The sequence below is a fragment of the Pezoporus wallicus genome, unplaced genomic scaffold, assembly GCF_028554395.1.
Source record: "Pezoporus wallicus isolate ANWC-B61680 ecotype Strahan unplaced genomic scaffold, APGP_CSIRO_Pwel_v1 contig_8226, whole genome shotgun sequence".
In the NCBI taxonomy this organism is placed as follows: domain Eukaryota; kingdom Metazoa; phylum Chordata; class Aves; order Psittaciformes; family Psittacidae; genus Pezoporus; species Pezoporus wallicus.
Genome location: NW_026635187.1, coordinates 897,793 through 917,899, shown reverse-complemented (window position 1 = coordinate 917,899; position 20,107 = coordinate 897,793). Strand labels below are relative to the sequence as shown.

The window sequence follows — 20,107 nt, the reverse complement described above, 5'->3', positions numbered from 1 at the left end:
TTAGTGGAGCACCGAATGTCCTTCCCTTGCATAAGGATGACAAAATGAAGGCCCATTAGCACTGACCTGCGGTCCTGTGCTGGTCTGAGTGATGGTTTTACATTTAGATGCTCTGTTCCACCCTAATACAGAAATGGAGCTGGAACTATTTTGTCCAAAACTTTCTGATTCTGTTTAACCTTCCTGGGTTTGCCCTGGCATGTGTTTGGTTCACTGGCTTTCTGCGGCTCTGGCTTCACTTGTGTACCAACCTGACCACGGGGGGTAGCCGGTCATTGCACAGCTCATTTCTGAAGTTCAAATTTGAAATAGAGAGGACAGTCAACATGCTTTCCCCTGTGGTCTTCCCGTATCTCCTTGCGGATGAGCCTTGCTCTAGTCCTTAGAAGCGCAGTTGCTCCTCCTTCAGCTCAGTTAATTTATGGTGCTACTCTGCTTCCTTCTGTATTCTCCTGGGATTCTGCAGCCCTTAGGACACACAATTAAGACATTTCAGCCTGTGCACAGAGCTAGTCCCTCAAGTTCACCTCTGGATAATGGTCTTTCTTTTGCTACTTCCATAAATTTCTTGGTGTTTTGGATAAGGAAGAGCATGAGAACTTAAGAGCTGTTGTAATGGCGATCAATAATAACAACTGTATTCTTTCTGATAGCCTACAGGAGCCCCAAGCTAGATCAAAGGTTCAGCAATGCAAACACAGAGTAAAAATTCACTCCCAAGTAAGCCACCTTCCCTTCTCTCATTATGAGCCATCACCTTGCAGCTCTCTGGCAGCTCCTCAGATATGGCTCTTTTGTCTATAGTCTTTCCCTTCGCACTGATTAGTTGGAAGGCTGATCATTTTCCCCAGAAGTAGCTGCATTTCTCAAGCCTTTATCAATCTGACATTTTTTTTTCCACAGCCCTCCCTGTCATTTATCTCTCCCCACTAATGCTGAGAGCTTCTCCAGCTCAGTAGGGGCAAATTTAATTAACCTGCTATATTCTCCCATTCTCATCTAGATCATTAATGAGAGTGCCTAATGAGTCTGGGTCTAATAGCAGTCCCAATGGCCTATCACAGTACACATCCTCCTCTCCATATATCAACCAGTTAACATTAAGCTTCAACTGGGATCTTTCAGCCAGCAGTAGTTGTTCTTCCAATCCAGTATGACTTGCTGTTACATGGAGCGTGTCAGGAGTGAGGTGGTTGATGCTGTGGTGTGTGTTGTCCATCTGCCTGCCTTGCCCAGCCAACTGGAGGTAAAGGTGCAGGTCTCTGCCTCAAGTCAGATGCTGGGGGGATACAACAAAGTTTCTCACCACATTGGGCTTATGGATGAAACAATTGTACAGCAACAGGCACTGCCGAAAGCCTCTCCATAATCAGCTGGCCAAGCAAACGCCTGCATGCTGAGGTCCATCAGCACATGGAGATGGAAGAGTGCACCCTCAAGCTGGTAGGGGAGCAAGGGAATTTATGTGCCATCAGCTGCACAGGTGACTGAGCTCAAGAACTGCTACCCTTGCCCCAGCAACCGGCCACTGTGGCTGGTTCACTCACCCTAGAATCACGGAGTCACAGAATCACAGAACCAGCCAGGTTGGAAAAGCCCTTTAAGCTCATCCAGTCCAACCCTTACCCCAGCCCTTGCAAGGCCACCACTGCCCCATGGCACTGAGGCCTCGTCTCCACGGGGTGTGAACACTTGCAGGGACGGTGACTGCAGCCCTGCCCTGGGCAGCCTGTTCCAATGCCTGAGCACCCTCTGGGGCAGGAATTGTTCCTCAGCTCCATCTAAACCTGCCCTGGGGCAGCTTGAGGCCGGTTCCTCTTGTCCCATCCCTTGTTCCTTGGGAGCAGAGCCCAGCCCCTCCTGGCTCCATCCTCCTGTCAGGCACTTGTAGGGAGCCATCAGGTCCCCCCTGAGCCTTCTCTTCTCCATCTGAACCCCTCAGGTCCCTCAGCCCTTCCCCATCACCCCTCTGTGCTCCAGGCCCTGCACCAGCTCCAGTGCCCTTCTCTGGCCCTGCTCCAGCACCTCAATGTCTCTGTTTTAGAATTGAGCACAGGATTCAAGGTGCAGCCTCAGCAGTGCCCAGTGCAGGGGCACAATCCCTGCCCTGGCCCTGGTGCTGCACTGGTGCTGATCCAGGCCAGGATGCTGGGGGCTTCTTGGCTGCCTGGGCACAAGCTGGCTTGTGCCAGATGAGAGATAGGGGGATGCTGTGCTATGGGAACTGGCCAGAGTCCTAGGGGAGATGAACAGGAGGACATTGAACTTGTTTGATATCAGTTCAGGCAGTGATTTTAAACAAACCCAGCAAGCAGACTGCCCCCCCTACCCCGTCACTGGAAACCCCAGAGGGATGTTCCAAATCCAGGATTAGCCGGTTCCCTGATAATAGCCTCTGGGCACCAGCAACTAACAGGAGGGCTAAGAGGCATGCATCACCTTCAGCAGGATTTAAACACATAAGACGAGAGGAGAAAAAAATAGCTGCTGGATTTTATCATTAGCAAATGTCAAACCATGCATTTGGGAATGGAAAAAAAATAAGGTGACCTCTAGGCTGCCAGGAAAAGAGCTGGAATATTTTTTAAAAAAAGGGAATTTAGGGATTCCGAAAGCATTATCTTAAGGATGAGGGACAGAGGGTGGCTTCAGCAAAGGATGCTATGACCCAGGAAGAATAAAGATCCAGAAGGTGCTGAGGAAGGTATCCAGCTCTGGGGCAGCAGCACAAGAGGGACATGGAGCTGTTGGAGCGAGTGCAGAGGAGGCCACGGAGCTGCTGCGAGGGCTGGAGCAGCTCTGCTCTGGAGCCAGGCTGAGAGAGCTGGGCTGGGGCAGCCTGGAGAAGAGAAGGCTCCTGAAGTGGAGACCTGAGAGCAGCTCCAGTGCCTGAAGGGGCTGCAGGAAAGCTGGAGAGGGGCTTGGGACAAGGGATGTAGGGACAGGCCAAGGGGAATGGCTTTAACCTGCCAGAGGGGAGACTGAGCTGAGCTCTGAGGCAGAAGTGCTAAGCTGATTTAGCGTAAGGTGTCCCTGCCCACGGCAGGGGTGTTGGAACTAGATGATCTTAAGGTCCTTTCCAACCCTAATTGTTCTATGATTCTATGATGGGTATACACAGCAGCAGAGATCAGGATAGAAGTGGTGCAAAGTCAAGCAGAGATTGTCCTCCTTTGCTAACAGCATAAGATGGTCCTCAAAGCACTGGAAGACACCCTTCCTTGAGCTGGCATTTTATCACTCAGTGAAGAATTTGTCCACAGTTTACTTTGCTGTCAGCCTGATTTGCTCTGTGTGCTTTCTCCAGCTGCTTGGTGTGTCAGGCTGCTGCTGCTTGTTACATGCACTGCTGCATGGTGCTGGTTTCACCAAGCTGTCCAACAGAGGAAGCTGTTTGGGATGGTTTTCTCAGCAAAAGGTGGGGTGAAGGGATGTCACCCCAATAACATCTGAAAAGGAAAGTAGTAAGCCAGAGGCCAAGGGTGCTGAAGCAGAAGTAGTAGCATCTAAATCCTGGGTAGGAGTAGGTTTCCATGAGGATGAAGGTTGAAATGCAGGAGCCTTTTGGTCTATGGAATCAAGGTGAGATTGTCTCAGTTTGCTTAATGCTACATCTCAATAAAAAATAAATCCCCAGGGGAGGGAAGGCAGAGACAGCATCATTGGAACCATGGAATCACAAAATGGTTTGGTTGGAGGGGACCTTAAAGGTCGTCCAGTTCCAACCCCTGCCATGGATAAGAAAAGCACAGACCGACATTCCTAGCTTTACTCCGAAGCATTTGTGGTTTCCCCACGTGAGGTCCCCAGCCTGCTCCTCACCCAAGGCTGGAGGGGGTTTGCTGGGGTGAGGTGGTTTGTTGGGCAGTTTCTGTGGAGTTCTGTCTTTGGGATGTGACAGCGCTGAAGAGGTTTGTATGCCAAAGCTGGCACAAAGCACACTGTTTTGAACCACGTGGTCTGGATAGTGCCTGCTGGAACTGTCAGGGTTTGTTTTCCTTGTCCTTGCTCCTGTCAGAAGTTGCACAAGCTATTTCCCCAGAGAAAAGAGAGTTTGCTTTCACTTTGGCAGGGAAAAGAGAGCAGGAGAAAATGAGGAGTGATTTTTTTGTGTCTTCAAATCCACAAGATTTACTCCTCTCTTTCCTTGTTTTCCATCAAGTGTGAGGAATCCGAACGAAAGTAAGTGAATATGTTGGGATGAGATTTTTCCAGGCTGCACGAAGTGGGATATTCTGCTTGTAAATTTATTTCTTATCAGGTGCCATTTTGATGCCTGATGTTATTGCTCTGAACTTCAGGGTTATTCTGCAGCACTGAGCTTCCCAGGTGCATGTTTGTGATTCTGATGTATTTTTCTATTCATAATCTGATGAATCTCTTCCCTTTTTCACTTTAATATAATTCCTCTGATAACTTGATTCATATTTCCCCCAAATCAGCAGCTGGTCCTTTGGTCTCCATCCAGTGCTGAAGGGGGTGAATTAAACAAATAAAGATAGCAAATGAAATGGAAAAAAGTTCACTTAGTGCCATGAAATATTAATAGCCACTTAGGGGAAATTAGTCCTGCTGCACTAAAACTGCTCTGCATGGAGTGGCTGAACGGCAAGGTGTGAGGTTTGTGTCCCTGTGGAGATCTGCAGGTCCACGCTATAGGATGAAGATTGCCTTCAATAAGCTTCATGGTTTGGTTCTTTTAATTAAATAAGATGCTTCAGGGGCTGAAGTAAAATGTGTCGCTACAACATCTCTTTCTCAGACACAGCCAGCAGTGGGACACCAGTGCCTACCTTGCCTGCTGTGGAAGACTAAAAGGAAGTTTGGTTTGACAGGCCAGTGGTAGAACGGTATTAACTAGAGTGGTCCTGGAGAAAAACGAGTCTGTCAGAGTCAGTGCTAAGGGAATCTTTTGTTTTCCCTGGAATGATCCTTAAGCAACTTGCCTGTGGAGGCTGTGAAGTAGCATCTCCAGAGAGGGATGCCCAGCTGAGGTGAGACCCCATCCGTCAGGAGTGGTTTATGGAGAGTGACGGTAATCCAGCCGTAGGTGGATGTGCAAGCTGCTTCATAAGGAGCGTGCATGGGAGTGCTGTCAGAACTAGATGACAAGGTCCCAATTGGTTTTCAACATCTGAAAACCAGGGGAGTCCCAGAGGCAGGGAAGGCCAGTGCCCATCACTGCTTTAAATCAGCATGCAGGAAAGCCCAGGAGGTGAGGAGAGGCTGCTCGGGTCGATCCCAGTGCTGCGGGAGAAAAAGGAAATGTTAACAAAGCTACAGATCAAAGGTATAGAAATACCATTAATTTCAACTGGTAGATTTCCCAGAAAGTATTCTTGAACCCTGTTGAGTTCTCAGTTTTTTCTGACAGTGTTTTTAAAGATACTGCTGTCACTATTATTTATTAATCATATTGCCACAATGCCAACAAGCCCCAGGCATGAACTAACATCTCTGTGTATTGGATGTGGACCAAAATCCCAACAGTTTCTGCTCATGTATCTGGATTTTCGTAATATAGACTTACTTTGGGCTCTTGATCTACTTGGTTGAAAATATACCATCTATAGAATCAATGGAGAGCTATTAAATGGATTAAGAAACAGGCAGCTAAAAGCTCTCAGAATGTGACTGTTGTTGGAGCATCACTGCTGAGCAAGCTGCATGCACGGTGGCTGTGCAGGACTCAGCTTTCACCCCAGTGTATTTCACAAGTTTCATAAATGATCCAGAAAACATCTATAAATTAGTCGCCCGTAAAGTTTGCAGCCAACTCAAATTTGGCCATGATAAATAATGATGAAGGCAAGCCCCTAATGCAGGGCAATGGCAATTGCTTGGTAGGCTGCTAACATTGAAACAACATGAATTTTAATACAGCTAAATGCTTGCTCATCCATCTCCGAGCGTGGAATGTAGGCCACTCGTCAGGCTGGGAGACTGCCGGCTCGAGGGCAGCGGCTCTAAAATTGATTTAAGGGCCATACTGGATAACAGGTGATTATGAACATTTAATGCCCTGTAGTGGTGAAATGGGTGAACACGATCTCTGAATAAAGAGGGAAAGGCAGAGTCTGAATAGGGAGTTTTCATCTACCTTGATTAAAAAGCAGGAAGGAGCTGTAATCTGCTCTGGCTGTAATGAGACCCAAAGGCTGGGAGTTGAACCAAGGGCTTTCAGCATGGAGATGTGGTGCAAATCCTTGGTGGTGAACTATGGGATGTCTGAACCCAAGGTGGGTGTTGTAAGAGACGTGGGCAGCTCAGCCAGGCACGAGGGGCTGCTGCCTTCAGTGAGGCTCAAGCTTTGCCTCAGCTGCAGGCTGGGATCTTTTCCCCATTGCTCGCTTCCTGACTTCCATGCAAACAGCAGAGTGTATCACCAGTGTCCTATTGTATTCTGGCTTAGCTTCACAGAGGCTGCACAGCTCAGGAAAACATGTTTATAGAGTCGTGGATGTTTGTGTCTTATCTGCTGAGAGCGGATGAGATTGCTGCAGAAGGGCAGGCAAGCATGTCTAATGCCGAAACTGCAATGGAGACAAAGCCGGCACTCGATAGAGACAGCGGCAGTTGAATTTGCACACTTATTAAAGATCAGTCCCAGCTTTTATCAGGGAATGAAAGGATGAGCCTTGGGAACGTGGCAGGGATGCATGCCAGGCTGCTGGGAGGGGTGCCAGGAGAGAGAGTGGAAAGGAGGCAGAGGGGATCTTAGGCTGGGCTCTGTCCCACTGCCTGCATGGAAGGGTCAGGAGTGCAGGGGAGCACTGGGAAGTGCCCTGTTTCAGCACCACAGAGCTTGCTGTCAGGCAGCTTCATGGTAGAGACCTTACTTTTCTGCTACTCCGCTGCTCAGGGTGACAACTTAAGGGGTGGTTAGAGACCTCTGGTCAGCCAGGCTCAGAAAGGAGAGCATCATGTGGTGAGCAGGGTAAAGGAATAGGATCTTCAGTGATCTGTGTCTGCTCTTATGTCTTCACTTTGGGCTGCTCTTTGAAAAAGAGCTTGTGTCTAAAGTTGAAATTAAAATGCTCTTGCTCTCCCCGTCCTGCTTGCGTTGCCTGGGGCATTAGCTCCTGAGATGTTCCTTCAGCTGCAAGGGTTGTCTGCGTCCATGCAGACAACCAGACTGAGGTCATGGGAAACTACTGGAGCAGCTTTTCCTCCTAGGCTCTTTCCTGGGCTTCACTCCTCCACTCCACATCATCTGCAGGTGCTGGGTCTGTAAGCAAAAGCTGAGACAAGCACCATTGTAGAGGGAAACCAAGCAGAACGCTGCCTGATGCAATGGGGCACTTGCAGTGCTGGCGATGTGTCGGTGGGACTGCAGCTGCGAGGTGGGGTGCAGTCCCAGATGGCTGGGGGAGCGGGTGTAAATGCCATCTGGAGCTTTACCTCTCCTCTCTATGAGTCACTCGCGCTTGGTGCTGTCACCAGCGCCAGGGCTGGATATGCAGGAAACTCTGTTCTTAGTAATGGTGTTTCAAAGCATTCCTTTGGGCTCCACAGAAGATCTAAGTCATCTGGGGAACCAAAGTTTACTTCCTCTGGAGACCTGTTTGTCCCTGATGTTTTACAGATATGGCACAGATAATACTAACTTCTGTAGGAGCTAGCTGTGATTCACAGCCTGTATCTTCCCACCTCGTTCTTCACAGTATGAGGATTGAATGGTGGCAGTATCACAGGTGATCATAGAGTCATGGAATGCTTTGGGTTGGAAGGGACCTTAAAGCTCATCCAGACCCAACCCCTACCACAGGCAGGGACCCCTTCCACTAGAGCAGCTTGCTCCAAGCCCCTGTGTCCAACCTGGCCTTGAACACTGCCAGGGATGGGGCAGCCACAGCTTCTCTGGGCACCCTGTGCCAGCACCTCAGCACCCTCACAGGGAAGAGCTTCTGCCTGAGATCTGAGAACTGCAGGGGGGTCTCCCCAGAGCACAGTAGCAGGGGAGAAGCCCCTCCCTGACCTGCTGCTCATGCTCCTCCGAATGCTGCCCAGCATACAGAACGTTTAGGCACCTGAACCTAACCCCTAACTTCTATAAGTATGGCCACATGCTCTGGTACTACATCCCGTTCCATTAACCTTTGGGACTGTGATGCTCTTCAGTCCCTGTGGCAGTACATCGTCAAATAGCCCTACCCTTTGGTATATCCAGCCTCTACCACGAACAACACAGGATTTCGGCAGAAAAAATACCGTGTGTGGTTAGAAATGAAAGGTCATTTCCATGATGCATCCAGGCAGGGAATGGAGGCAATACATGTGACATTTCTGAACTTCTGGGCATTTGTCTTTTCCACCTAAGTCATGCTCCCTTAACATGATTTTTGGACTTAATATTGTGAGGATATGTTTAAGGGAAGAAGGTAAAAGGAGTTATGTCATGTGCAACTCTTAGAATCCACCCTCACAAACTTCCAGAGGGCTTTGAATGCTGCTTCTTCAGCAGTGCTTCAGGCTGAGCTGCATGACTCATTACGTGAGCTGAGTGCAGCACAAACCTGAAGCAGGGCAGCTCCATCCATTCATGGGCACGTGCCAAAGCAGCTCCTGGCCCCATCCCTGCCAGGGACTCTCCAGCGCTCCCAGCATTTTGGCAGCAGCATGGATTTAGCCTAACAACATTTGGGCAGGGTTATATTGCTGGTGCTTTGCCAGCATTTCCCTCAGCAACATCAGGGAGAGAAAGGAAAAGGTGATAGTTAACGGTTTATATTTCAGCCAATTTGAATATGAATTTAATAATAAAAAGCCCCCCTCTCTTCTGTAGCCAGAGGGTTTTCCTCCTGCTGAATTTCAAAGGTTTGCTGCAAGCCATGGAGGTGTGAAAGCATCTCAAAGAAAAGGTCACAAGAAACCTTCATAGGAGAAAATATCAAGGGATTTAAATAGTGGAGTCATAGGTCCCTGTATAACAATAACACTAATATGAATTATTACAGCCTAGTAATGCCCTGTGAGGCCAGGGAATGAGGAAAAGAAAAGCCCTTGTTATAACAGGAACGTGGGAAAGCTGCAGGGAGTCAGACAGGGACCATTTGGGGTGGTCCAGCACGGGTCAGAAGCAGATGCTTAAGGAAAGGCAAAACTAAATGGTGTGAACATTGCCCTGGCATAGTCCCCACGCCCCAGACAAACAGTGACACAGGACCTGCCTTCAGCAGAATGTCCCTGTCTCTACGACAGAGAACCTTCTTTCCACTCTAGAAGGTCTCCAAGCCCTAGGTCATTGTATGGAAGCTGCTCTAGACACTTCTGCTGTACTTCTCAGCATCTTTTCCAGATCCTCTTCATGGTAGAGGTGGGAGGATGACACTTGGGATGCAACTGCAGCATGGACTCATGCAGAGAGGTTCAGATGTCCTGCTCTGTCCCTTGCAGCTCCTGCACTGTGCCTGTTATCATTCAGCACCAGGCTGAGCTTTTCAGAGAGCCCTCCACAAAGTCCCCAGGATCACTTTGCTGAGTGGCAATAGCTCATGTTATTTGTTTAGGTAAGGCTCTGGGCTGTTTGCCAGTGTACATTACTTTGTATTTATAAATGCTGAATTGCATCTGCCATCTAGTCTGTGGTTATGAATTTTACCGTGAAACCCCTCACTGCAGCAAATCATGTGCCCAAATATCCACTTTCTTTCAAGCAGAAATATTACCATAGTTCACAGTTGTGCCCAAGTCTTAAAATGTAAGCTGGTTGTAAGCAGTGACATCTTCCTGATCCAGCAGCCAAGCTGCAGCAGTAGCTCACAGAAACAAGGTCTTGGTAACCCCTACCTATCCACACAGGCTAAAGATGCTCCTCAAAATGGTTTACATAAAAGAGAAATAAACTTTGCTTGAATCTTTGATATGAGGTTATTAGGCATTAAAAAGCTGACCTAGTTATCACTGTTTCTTATGGATAGGCATAGGAAAACCTTACGGGTATCCTAGGCCATTCTTCAGTGAGTGCTCTTGCCAGCTCTGTGCTCTGCCACCTCACCTCGTGGAACTAAGATTCTGGCATTTCTATCAGCAGAGGCAGAATCTTCAGCTATTCTCTTGTAAGATGTAATAAATCTGCATGTTTTCCATCTGTCCTGTTTCCAACTATCTATTGCATAGCTGGAAGGGAAAAGCTTCTGACCTTTTAAAGGGAAAAGCTTATGATCTTAAAGGAAAAACATGGACTATTCCTGCAGAAAAGGCCAACCCAACCAGTCTCTGATTTATATCAGCGCAAACTTCAGCTGCCAGAGGAGCACAGGTATGCTGGAGGAGCTGTGTCAACGCTGCCAGCACTCCTGTTGGCACCTCAGACCCTCAGATGGAATTAGCCGCCTGTTTTTAGGCAGCTGGGATTTGACACTGGAGCAAGGTGGAGGTGTTCTGGTGTGAGCTGGCACTCGGAGCTCCAGGCCATGAGCTGCTGACCCAGTCACCTGAGCCTGGAGCGTGCCCAGGAACAGACACGGAGCTGCAGTCCCTTGCTGCAGTGACACCTCAGAGTGTTCTCAGCTGGGACCTTCTCTGTTCATACCTACTCTGGGTCCTCAGTTCCCCAGAGCTGTAACAGTGGTTGCTTCTCCCAGGTGCCTGTGTGGTGACAGAGCATCACTCCTCTCCTCACCCTTAAAGCCACTCCAGCTGCACCATCACGAGCCATCCTTCCTCTCTGCCACAGAAGGAGGGAGGAGGCTACAGAAGGGAAACTCCACCCTGGGGTGATACTAATCCAAACCAATTCTCCTTTCTCTTTCCCCTCTCAATCCTCCTTCAGCTTGAAATGTATTGAAGTTCCTTTTGGCACTCACAGGCTCGTGCACACAGACCCACCTTTGGTCACAGGATAAAGCAGCAGACACTGAAGCTGCTTTGCAGTGTCTGCTGAAGCCATGTGCTGAATTTCAAACAATACCCATTCAGAACAGGGAATTAAGCAGCTCGAGACTCTCTGTACTATAAACAAAGGCAGAATGCTGTGTGCATCAGCAAAATGCCTTGTATTGTAAAGTGCTCCCTTTATGTCCAACCAGGAGAGAATTCAAATTATTATTGACCCTCCACTGTAGGAAAGGCACATTATAATATCTCCAAATCAATCGAGACAAGTGCAGAGCAGCAGAGAAAGGCCACGGCTCTGCAAACTGCTGAAAATTGCATTTTGTTTTGGCCTCTTACAAAGTTTGCAAAGCATCTATTAGAGGCCCCCAGAGTCTTTTCTTTCTAATTGCCATGTTTGACAATGCGATCGCACAGGGGACCAGTGGAAAGACAGATAATGGACCCACTTTAATTGCTTCCCAGTTCCATGAGTCATAACACTTCTGAGATGGCAAAGGGGAAGTGCGGCAGTTTGACTGAAGGAGGTTTCTGGCTTTTAAGAAAGCTCTGGAGGAATAAATGCTAAGCTCAAAGCCAAAGTTTTGGAGGGACTGAAGGTTCCAGGTATGGGGTTTTCTTTCATCTTTTGCTTTTGACTGGAACTATTAACAGTTAAGGTTTAATCATGTTCTGGAAGGGGTGGGATGGCTTCTTGTCTGGGAAAGGATGGAATGGGTGTCATGCCAAGACCCTTTTTCTCAGGGATGGGCACTGAGGTTGGGTCCTGCAGGCAGTGGAGGGTCTGGCATCAGTCATCTGGCAGTGGTGGTAGAGAACGCTGTATATGCAGAGCTCCGGGTGGATCTATCTGGCAGGTTGATGGAAGGATGCTGCAGCTCCCCCCTGGGAGAAGGGTTGGCATGTATTTACAGGGAGTCTTTTGCCTGGAAAGGGAAGGAGCCCACAGTCGGGGATGAGCCAGGACTCCAGGAAAACAAGCGATGTAGTTTGCTTCCGCCAACCAGACTGCGGAAGAGCTTGGCTCTTTCTGCACAGGTCCTCTGGATTCTTGTCATCCGCCCTCAGACCAGGGCATTGACCTCTCCACTCAGGGCAGCACCCTGATGCTGGGAGCCCTCAGCATCATGGATACTTGGTGCTTCCCAAGTGGAGCAGGAGCCCATGGCACTCGTGCTATTTCTGGACAGCTTTAAGCTATCTCTGTGTGATCTTTACCTGACTACCCTCTCAAGGGCTTCATCCTTCCCCTCTGCTTTTTGCCAAGGGAAACAAGCTGCTGCATGGTGTACAGGACATTGTAAAGGCTCTGGGCACAGCCAGGTTGTGCCCCAGGCCCTCTGGGAATGGACTGGCTTGTCTGGGTGCTGCCTTCACCTCAGTTGGATGAGCCCTGTGACGTGGTGGTTGTAAAGGAGGAAATGAGAATGAAAAGGAAGAGGTCATCAGAAAAGGGGAGGAACAAGAGGAGGTGAGGACAACGGAAGAAGATGGAGCTCCTGGTTTTGTACCTGGGTGCCCAGTTCATGGATGCTGGGGCGTCTGGTTGTACACACATGTGCAACACAGTCACCAGGTCAGTGCTCCAGCTCCTTCCATTGTGTTATAGCCCCAGCTTTGTGCTAGAGCAGGAGGCTCAGTGAAGTGATGCTCCACACCATGCTGCAGCATAAAGGGGCTTGGGTCTGTGCTTTGCTTTGTGGCATCTGACTGGAATGGCTTTAACCTGCCAGAGGGGAGACTGAGATGAGCTCTTAGGCAGAAGCTCTTCCCTGTGAGGGTGCTGAGGCGCTGGCACAGGGTGCCCAGAGAAGCTGTGGCTGCCCCATCCCTGGCAGTGTTCAAGGCCAGGTTGGACACAGGGGCTTGGAGCAAGCTGCTCTAGTGGAAGGGGTCCCTGCCCGTGGCAGGGGTTGGAGCTGGATGAGCCCAAACAGTTCTATGATTCTGTGATACTGGGCCCCAAAACAGGTGCCTGTTTCCAACTGATGGGCTCCAGCTCCAGGAGCACAGGGCAGTGATACCATTGACATGTCTCAACCTTGCAGGTCTTGGTGTAGGGTCAGAGAAAGTGAAAATACGGGTGTATATTCCAGGCAGACAGGAAGAAGCTCTCCTGCACTGCAAACGATCCTAAAACTGTGTTTGTGTTAACATAGCTTGATGCCAGGTCTTAGCAACCTTTCTGTCCCAGGACCCTGCCTTCTGCTCATCCCTGTCCTAAAGTGGTCACTTGGCACCTGGCTTGGGAAGAACGGGTCACCTTGCCTTCCCAAGGCTGTGGACTGCACCCATTCCTGCATGTGATTGAGGTCCTGAGCCAGCTGGGAGCCCTCTGATGACTGCTGGGTGCTGAGCCTTGTTATGGATCAGTCAGAACATGCTTGAGCTGCACGGCAGGAAACTAACTGGAAAAAGGCTTTGTGGGATGATTGACAGTAACTGTCTCTGGTGGAAGGAGCTAATCTGAGCAGCTCGTGAACACCAGGTCCCTAATTAAAGCACACAGGCCAGCCCTGCCTGTAATTAATTTCCCTGTGCTGCTCGGCTGGCAGCTGGCTATCAGTGCCACTGACTCACAGCTCCCAGCAGCCTCAGAGACAGTGGCAGCAGGAGAAGAAAATGTACATCTCAGAGTGGAGCAGGATTTGCCCCTTTCCTTCTGCTCCTCTGTGCTGGGGAGGTGTTGTAGCATGCCTCGAGCCCTGAACACATTCAGGAGCTGGGACAGGACCTTGCTCTGTCCATAGGAAAGGGCTGGTGGTGAGCGGTTGGAGCACAGCAATGAAGTGATGCAGAGGATGCAGGAGCATGGCTGTCAGGAGGGGGTGGCACAGGGCAGGGTAGTATTTATATGCACGGCTTCTTCTCGGCCAGCTGCTTTGTGCTCTCTCTTTCTCTCCCCATGTATACGCATAATTATTATGCACTTGCCTCCCCTGGCTGGTGCTGGAACATGAGTGTTGTCATCGTGATTCCTCTCGCACAGGAATGGTTCTTCGCGTTCACTCCACTGCGAACGTGTCACATAGTTATAAGGCATGTAGGATGCATCTGGGCTGGAGGCTGTAGCTCCTGTGGCATGGCCAGGGCAGGGAGGATCAGCTGGGAAAAGCCACGGAGCTTGCAGTGGTCTCTGCTTCCGGGTGCTGTTCTGCTGGAGCGGGTGCTGTTGCATAGTGAGGTGAACCCCATTGCTCCGGTGCCACCCCGGCCACCATCATCTGAATCATGACACTGGAGGAAGAGGCTGTAGGAAGTCCTGTTTCTCTGGCTACAGGTTTTCGTTATCAGCTGGAGAGGAGTCGTGCAGGACAGAGGGTTGCCGGCATTGTTTTGATTTCCCAGGAGGCTCCTCTTGGTGTGACATGTTTCCAGCAGGGAATTTCAGTTGTCTCGTGTTACTTTGCTCCATACAATGGGACGTGATATGTCAAAACATGACATGCCAGCCAGGATGTGTCATAATACTGCACTCAACACACTGCCTTCCAGGGTTGCTCAGCAGCTAATAATATCAGGCTCAAATTATCTCTGTGTGCTGAGCTGTTATTTTTTCTCCCATGTGGACTATGAGATATAGAAGTCTCCCGTGTATAGTGGACTGTTGGATCACCACAGATTTATTAGCTGCACACAGTGAGTTTTTTTGACTAGAATGAAGCTCAAGCCTGGGATCCCATATTGCAGAAAAGTGACTTTCCATCCTTGGCTTCTCCAATACCTTTTGTTCTTGCTTCAGTAAAGAGTTTGTTGAGATTTCCGTATGATTTAATCCGTTATCACTGGGGTTTGAAGTTGCTATTTCAGTGCAGAGATGATGTGGTTTCATTAGCCATGCAATTGCCTTTTAGGCTTTTCCATGAGATGCAGCTTCTTGTCTCCAGGATCTGGCCCCATGTGCTGCACAGTGTACACGTGAATGGATGCAATCAGGCTCTCTCCAGCCTCCCCAGTTTATCCCATTCTGCATCATTGTCCTTTTCCACCTGCCTTTTGAACTCCACTCTTTTACTTGAAGGTGTAACAAGGCATCAACATGCCTGAACAGTATTCTCAGTCTTTCAATGAAGAAACCAACCTCCCACAAGAGCGAAGAGGGGAAGCTGCTGTGGTTCCTGGGCTGAAGAAACGTGCTCTTTTTACCAGAGATACTGTGATGAGAGGGGAAGGAGACACACATGTCCCTGCTCACATGTGGTATTTCACAAATGGAGCCTCCTGCTGCTGCTGTTGCTGCCCATTCGTTTTAGCTCCTGTCTGCGGTTTAGAGGAAGCAATCTAATTACTTGCTGTTAATTGCTGGTAAAGCATTGCTGAAGCTGCTTTTCTTCCTGACTACCCCTCCATAGGTAGGAAACAACAGGTCCTTGTGCAGGTGTCTCAGCTGGAGGTTCCCTCCAGGTTCCCTTTCAGAAGATGCTGGTGCACAGCCTCTGCCCATCTCTGTCCCTTCTCCAGGCCCTTTCACAGCATCCCGGATGGAGCTGGTGAATGCGGTGAATCAAAATGCTTTCTCATGATTCCTATGCAGTCCCGCTCCTGGGGAAGCAGGTGATCATCACCATGGAAAATATTCCTCTCCAGGGCTCTTCGACCCCAGTGGGCTGCCTGCATGCTTGGGGCACATGGAAACTACTTGTGCCTTGCAACCTTGGAGGAATCCCTGAATCAAACACTGCACATGATTTCCTCCAACAACAGCACTGCCCTCTGCGGAAAAACATGTTGTTTTCTCCTCTTCCTCAGTGGCCGCAGACTGAAAGGATTAAAAAGAGGAGAGAGGAACAGAAGGAAGAATATGTGGCATAAAGGTTTGACCAAGAGAAGGAAAGGATGCTCGTACCTGAGACCTCTACAGGCAGGTTGACCTGTAAGTTATTCGGGGAACCTTTCACAGTTATTCCTTGCAGGAAGACTAGATCAGTCCTGAATTGTTCCCGGAAAGTTGCAAAAGACACATTGCCATCTCACATTTTGGGTGCAATCTGGAGACACCTGCTTGGTTTGGAGAGTTGTTCAATGATCTGGAAAAGGAAGGAGCTGGTGGCACTGCTGGAATGGGATGCAGAGCTGCTTAGTACAGCCCTGTGGCTGCAAGCATCAGCCACAGCTGGGCAGATGCTTTCCTGTAAGCTGAAGTGTTCTAAATGTGCCTGTGGCAGAGAAAAACATCCCCCTTGAAGACAGCTCCTTTGCTCAGAGGTAAGCTCTTTGCAATAGGCCATATGTTAGATGTGCATCCAGGACCCATGATGCAAATACATAATGATGGTGGCTTTCTTTCGCCACCGAAGTCAGAGGCCTGAGTGAAAGAGTGAAAGGCTGAGAAGTGCTCAGACTTTGCCACTACAAGTGTGTATCGATTTTATCTCTTGTGTTGAGTGATAGAGCATTTTTAATTCTGCATTTTAATTGTTTGGCTCCGCTGGCATATGTTGTTTGTGGTTAGTGGCAATGCACTTAGAAGGGTGATTTTCAGGCTCATCTATTAGTTGCAAAGAAAAGCATTCTCCCATAACCCTGCTTAATTTGCATACTATTTTTGTTATCCTTTAGGAAGCAAACTGCTGATTTTGGTGCTTTGCTTGAACATCCAGTCAGAAGTGGAGTCTTGCCCCGGGGCGTGTGTGTGCTACAGTGAACCGAAGATTACAATAAGTTGTCAGCAGCAAGGACTGACAGCAATCCCCACAGAGATACCTATCCAGAGCCAGCGCATCTTCTTGCACAACAACAAGATAACCCTTGTGAGGTCCACCAGCTTCACCTCCTGCCGCAACATGACAATTCTCTGGATCCACTCCAACAACATCAGCCTAATTGAGCCTGGAGCCTTCTATGGGCTCAGCAAACTGGAGGAGTTGGATCTCAGTGACAACACGAACCTGAAATCTATCAACCCTGTCACTTTCCGGGGTCTTGTTCACCTCCACACCTTACACCTGGATCGCTGTGGGCTCCTGGAGCTCTCCACAGGGCTTTTTAGAGGGTTGTTCTCCTTGCAATATCTCTACCTTCAGGATAATAAACTTCAGAATCTGCTGGATGACACCTTCATTGATCTTGCAAACCTCACCTACCTGTTCTTGCACGGTAACAAAATCAAGAGCTTGTCAGAGAATGTCTTTCGAGGGCTAATCAACCTTGACCGGCTGCTGCTGCACCAGAACAGGGTCAGCCTGGTTCACCACCGGTCTTTTCATGACCTTGGGAAAGTGATGACCTTGTATCTGTTTAACAACAACCTGACCGTGCTGACGGGGGAAACCATGGCTCCCCTGGTGTCCCTTCAGTACCTGCGCTTGAACGGCAACCAGTGGATCTGTGACTGCCAGGCTCGCTCGCTCTGGAATTGGTTTAAGCAGTTTAAAGGATCATCTTCAGAGCTCGAGTGCCACCTTCCCCCCCGCTTGGCAGGGAGAGACCTCAAGAGGCTGCAGAGCACTGACCTGGAAGGATGCATCGTCGACTCCTACAACCAGATACGAACAAGTGTTTTTAGCACTAAGACCAGATCTGGTAAACTGCCAACTGGGATCCCCCCTCTCGGTTCCCACGACAGCTCCTCCAAGTGCTGCCACCCAGAAACAGATAAGTCTTTTATTTATGAAGCTAAAGGCAAGGCAGGTCCTTCTTCCCACAGCAGCCGGCCATCCTCCAACAACCCTCTCAAGGACAAGGAGAACATGTCCAAAACCAAGTACGTAGAGACGGACCGTTCCAAAAATGGCAGCAACAAGCAGATAAACGATTCCCCCTTTGGGACCTTCCCCAGCATTGTAGACCCTCCATTGACCAAGTTGAGACCAGAATTTCCAGAGCCTATTGAACCTTCCACAGTCCCAACCAAAAAGAGGCAGGGCTGCTCTAAAAAGAACAGATCAAAGGCCCAGTGCCGCCTCACCCAGCCAGGAAACAGCTCCACGTTACAGCTCAGCCTAAGCCTTTTGATCCCCCCCTTGGTGTGGAGCTTACTGTTATTCTGCTAAAACTCTTTTCCTGGGTTGATGACACTTTAATACGAGACTTTTGCTGACCTCCATAAACATTGCAGACAAAAGCAGAACTACCATCCACCCTGAGAGAGCTTTGTTACACAAAACTTAACTGGATGCCTTTATAACAAAAACCACAAATCAAAAACAAACAAAGACAAACACCAAGATGTACATAATTTATTTGTCCTGAAACCTGTGAATTATACCTTTGGTCTTCGGAACTGCACTTGCCCCAAAGCAGCTTTTACTACAGCAGATGGTAAAGAAATATGGTTTATTTACAGGAAAAAAAAAAAAAAGTGTAAGAAATGCTCTGAAAAGAATGTCTAAAATCTGTTTGTAACTTGACATCTCACTGAACAATACTGCAGGTTCCCATTTGCAGAGGTAATGAATTTGATGCTGTTTTAATCCTATGTTTATGAATATTGCAGTTTTTCTGTATTCATTCCATCACGCCATGTTTACGGGCAGCATTTGTTAAAGAATGCTGCCTTTTTCTCCACAAGATTGCAGTATATATAGATATGCATTTTATTTTACTTGTGTACAAGTATACAAAAAAAAAATATAAAATAAAGATTTCTTTTTCCTAAATGGTTGTTATCTGCAAGAGGTAAAGTTCACTAACCGGCCACAGAGTTGGAACAGTCACAGGATGCCAAGTAATCTGTGATCCAAAGGCAAGTTGAGCGTTTAACGCGACAGTAATAAATAAGACATACTTGATGTGGTTATGCAACCTTTAACTGGTGCCAGGAAAGGGTTTCCTTGCTTGAAACATGCTCTGCTAATGCTCCTGTTCCCCTTTGAACTGTCGCACGCATTCACCCGGTGTCATTCATATTTCAGGATGCTCAGAATAGCAGGAGATAATAGCCCAGCCCCTTGGAACTGAGGACTCCAGGTTGCAGGTAGAAGAACTTTAATGAGCAATCGCAACAAGGTGGACAGGGCCATTTTTCATCTGATATGCACAGATAACTAGATTCAGCTCTGTGATTAATGAAGCAGAAGGTAGCTCCAGATCAGAGCAGCACTTCAGGCTTTGTAGCTATGAAATAGGGTTCATCTCCCCAAACATGCAGCTCCTGGCCCGTAGATTTTCTTCTGTGCTTCTCTCTTCAGGAAGACTATTGAGATATTGAGGTCTGTGCATGCAAGACCAGCCTGTCACATGCAGGTGGCATGTAATGGAGGCTAGAGAAAAGCAAGAGCAGTATCATGGTCCCAAGGTCCTGGGAATGTGTGCTAGAGAACTGTGTGGGCAAGTCAAGGCTGAGGGGCTCCAGGCAGCCCTGACCACCCTTGAGGTTCATAGCACTGGTGCTCAGCTTCACAGAATAACCACAGGTGGAAGAGGGAGGCACCATCTCCAAGCCAGGAGTGAAGGACACCAGTAGGGCCATGACTTAGTGCCAGCCTTGCTCTGGGCTTGATGGTTGATGAGGAGGGAACAGTAACCTTGGGCAGAAGCAGGGGAGGTTACTTGTTGGATGGCTCATGTCTCAGGAAGACTGTGCTGCTGCAGGTTGGGCAGGCAGCATAGCAGTGTCTGAGGCCCACCTGCAATAACTTCATGGGGTACTTTGTGCCTCTGCTACAGCCAGTTTCCACCTGTGTGAATGACACAGGTGGCAATGCCCAAACTGGCGCATTTGTGATGTCTCTTCCAAATCCACCACTGGAGCTGCCAAGAAGATGTGGCATAGACCTGTACTAGTGGACAGCTCACTCTTGGCACTGAGATGGGGACTGCTCTGTCAGTACCAGCCCTATGGCTGGGCAGGAGATGCTATGCTCATGGCCCTGGGATCCCAGCAGATCTGACTGCTGTTATCCCAGCTCCACAACCAGCATCAGCATCTGCAGAGGAGCCAGGCATATTTTGGTGCAAATACACTGTCCTGCCCAAAGGATGAAGTAAGACCTCGGTGCCCTGTGCTGGGATTCTTAAGTGTCTTGGTAAGCTAGACAGCCTTGACTGTCCTAATGCCTGTGTGCATGTCCAATTTTTATGTGCATACTTATCTACAAAGACAGGTGGGTGATCAGCACATTACCAGCTGCTTCCTCTAACACTTGCTGGGATTTATTCCCTTCATGCCAGTGGTGGAGGATTTTCTGGGATCCTGCATGGCCAAAGCAGACCCTGGCACCTCCTACTCACCCAAAAGCATCATTCAAACCCTTGAGGGATTCAAACACCTGAAGCTGAACCACAGTAGCAGAGAGCAGCTCAGCCTGGCTTGGCCATGGGGTCAGCACCA

At 48.8% G+C, this 20,107-nt stretch overlaps 1 protein-coding gene across 2 annotated transcripts in view; it reads left to right on the top strand.

Moving 5' to 3' along the window:
• The window catches only part of RTN4R (reticulon 4 receptor), a 73,854-nt gene extending 55,420 nt beyond the window's left edge, over positions 1 to 18,434 (top strand). The window contains exons 1-2 of one of the 2 annotated variants that reach the window (XM_057411164.1): positions 15,365 to 16,041; positions 16,396 to 18,434. In XM_057411164.1, coding sequence (XP_057267147.1) covers positions 15,987 to 16,041; positions 16,396 to 17,828 — 1,488 coding nt within the window. In that variant the 5' untranslated portion in view covers positions 15,365 to 15,986 and the 3' untranslated portion in view covers positions 17,829 to 18,434. Of the gene's footprint in view, positions 1 to 15,364; positions 16,042 to 16,395 lie in introns of those variants that run through there. The other variant, XM_057411172.1, reaches the window with a different exon arrangement.
• The last annotated feature ends 1,673 nt before the right edge of the window (positions 18,435 to 20,107 follow it).